General features: G+C 55.5%; 1 protein-coding gene across 1 annotated transcript; it reads right to left on the bottom strand.

Annotated features, from left to right (window-relative positions):
* Positions 1-212: 212 nt before the first annotated feature.
* On the bottom strand, positions 213-422 carry VDBG_01518 (peptidyl-prolyl cis-trans isomerase; the record flags this gene model as incomplete). Its single annotated transcript, XM_003007284.1, has 1 exon — positions 213-422. The coding sequence occupies one exon, from the start codon at positions 420-422 to the stop codon at positions 213-215; it is 210 nt and encodes a 69-aa protein (XP_003007330.1).
* Positions 423-1,488: the final 1,066 nt, after the last annotated feature.

The raw sequence follows: 1,488 nt of genomic DNA, 5'->3' as shown, positions 1-1,488 counted from the left end.
GTCGAGGTGCGGCGCCTGTCGAAGAGGATGAAAGAACTGGGAGCCGTTCGTGCAGGGCCCTGTGGCCATGGAGATGGTGCCGCGCGCCGAGTGACGCAGCGCAGGCCGGATCTCGTCTTCAAAGGTGCCGCCCCAGATGGAGCGGCCGCCTTTGGGGTTGTCGGGCGGTGAGGGGTTCGCAGGCCCGCCGGTCTGAACCATGAAGTTCGGTATCAAGCGGTGGAGGGGGGAGGCATCGTAGTAGCCCGAGGCGCAGAGGGCGAGGAAGTTCTAGGCATGTTGGGTGAGCTGGAGGAATCTGGGCGAGGCCTCGCTGCACTGCGAAGCTCGGAAAGAAAGCTTACCTCTGCGGTCTTGGGCACGCTCTCGCAGAAGATCTCGATCTTGAGGTCTCCCAAGGTGGTGTGTAGGGTGACGGACATGGCTGCGACGGGTTTGGGGGTGGTTGGCACAGGATGTGTGTCGGACGCAGAATGAGGAAGGCAGGCGATGGGATGGGAATAAAGCTTGGAAGGTTTGCAAGGGTCCAAGCTTCACCGAGTTTCTCCACCGAAAACTTCCCCACGCACAGGATGCACAGAGGGGCTTCACGGAAAGACGACAAGCGCGAGCAGATCAGAGGGAGATGAGAGGCTGCTCGTGAAGCAAAAACGTCCATATTAGATTGTATTCAACATTCGTTCATCTCGCTGCCATCAGAAGAGTATTTTTGTTGTGAAAATACTGTACACCGACATTGTTGATGAGAAGATGAAGCTTATCGCTCTGCGAGAGAAAGTCTTCTGCTGCCTTCTTGATGCCAAGGTACCTAGCCCGCGATCCGAGGTCGATCTGCAAAACCTCAACTTTGCCAGGCCTACCGTCCGACAAGATAGATCTGGCAGCTCTTATACTCTTTGCACATCACAAACGCCAATGAAGACGTCAGCGCCAGTGGCGTGTAGGGCACGCGCTGGAGCGACGCCGATGTCTCTAGGACTGCACCCAGTTGCAATGGCGACCTGACCAGGCCATACGCCGAGGAGCCCCTGGTTCTAGAGGATTTGAAGGGCCGTTGGGCGAGGATCGCCGGGGCCGGCCAGGTTTTCAAGCTTGTGCTGTTCAGCATATGGGTTCAAGCGAGCCATAATGTCGGCAGAGGGTATTGATTCTGCTCGCGAGTACAGGGTTCGTCGACGAGTACCTGTGTGAAGAGGTGAATCGTATTGCTGATCTTTTCTATGAGACACCAGTTTCCACACGAGCATTTCTTCTGTTTTGGCGGCAAGACTGTGATCCCCTTTTCTTGAAGAGTTATGCACAGAGGCTGGAGTGTGGGCTGTGCCGCCGCCCGTTATCCATCGCGAACTCATCCTACTATTCCATTTTGCTTTCGTTAAAACCGTGACGGACAACATGGTTTGAGGGGACTGCAGAACTTAACCTTGATAGTTGGCAAACCTGGAGATGCAGCAATGTAGATGCTGGGATTCCGCGATCCGCACTCGT

This window comes from Verticillium alfalfae, genomic scaffold (genome assembly GCF_000150825.1).
Source record: "Verticillium alfalfae VaMs.102 supercont1.2 genomic scaffold, whole genome shotgun sequence".
NCBI classification, from domain to species: domain Eukaryota; kingdom Fungi; phylum Ascomycota; class Sordariomycetes; order Glomerellales; family Plectosphaerellaceae; genus Verticillium; species Verticillium alfalfae.
The sequence above is the reverse complement of the archived record's forward strand: the minus strand, read 5'-3'. Positions and strand labels throughout refer to the sequence as shown.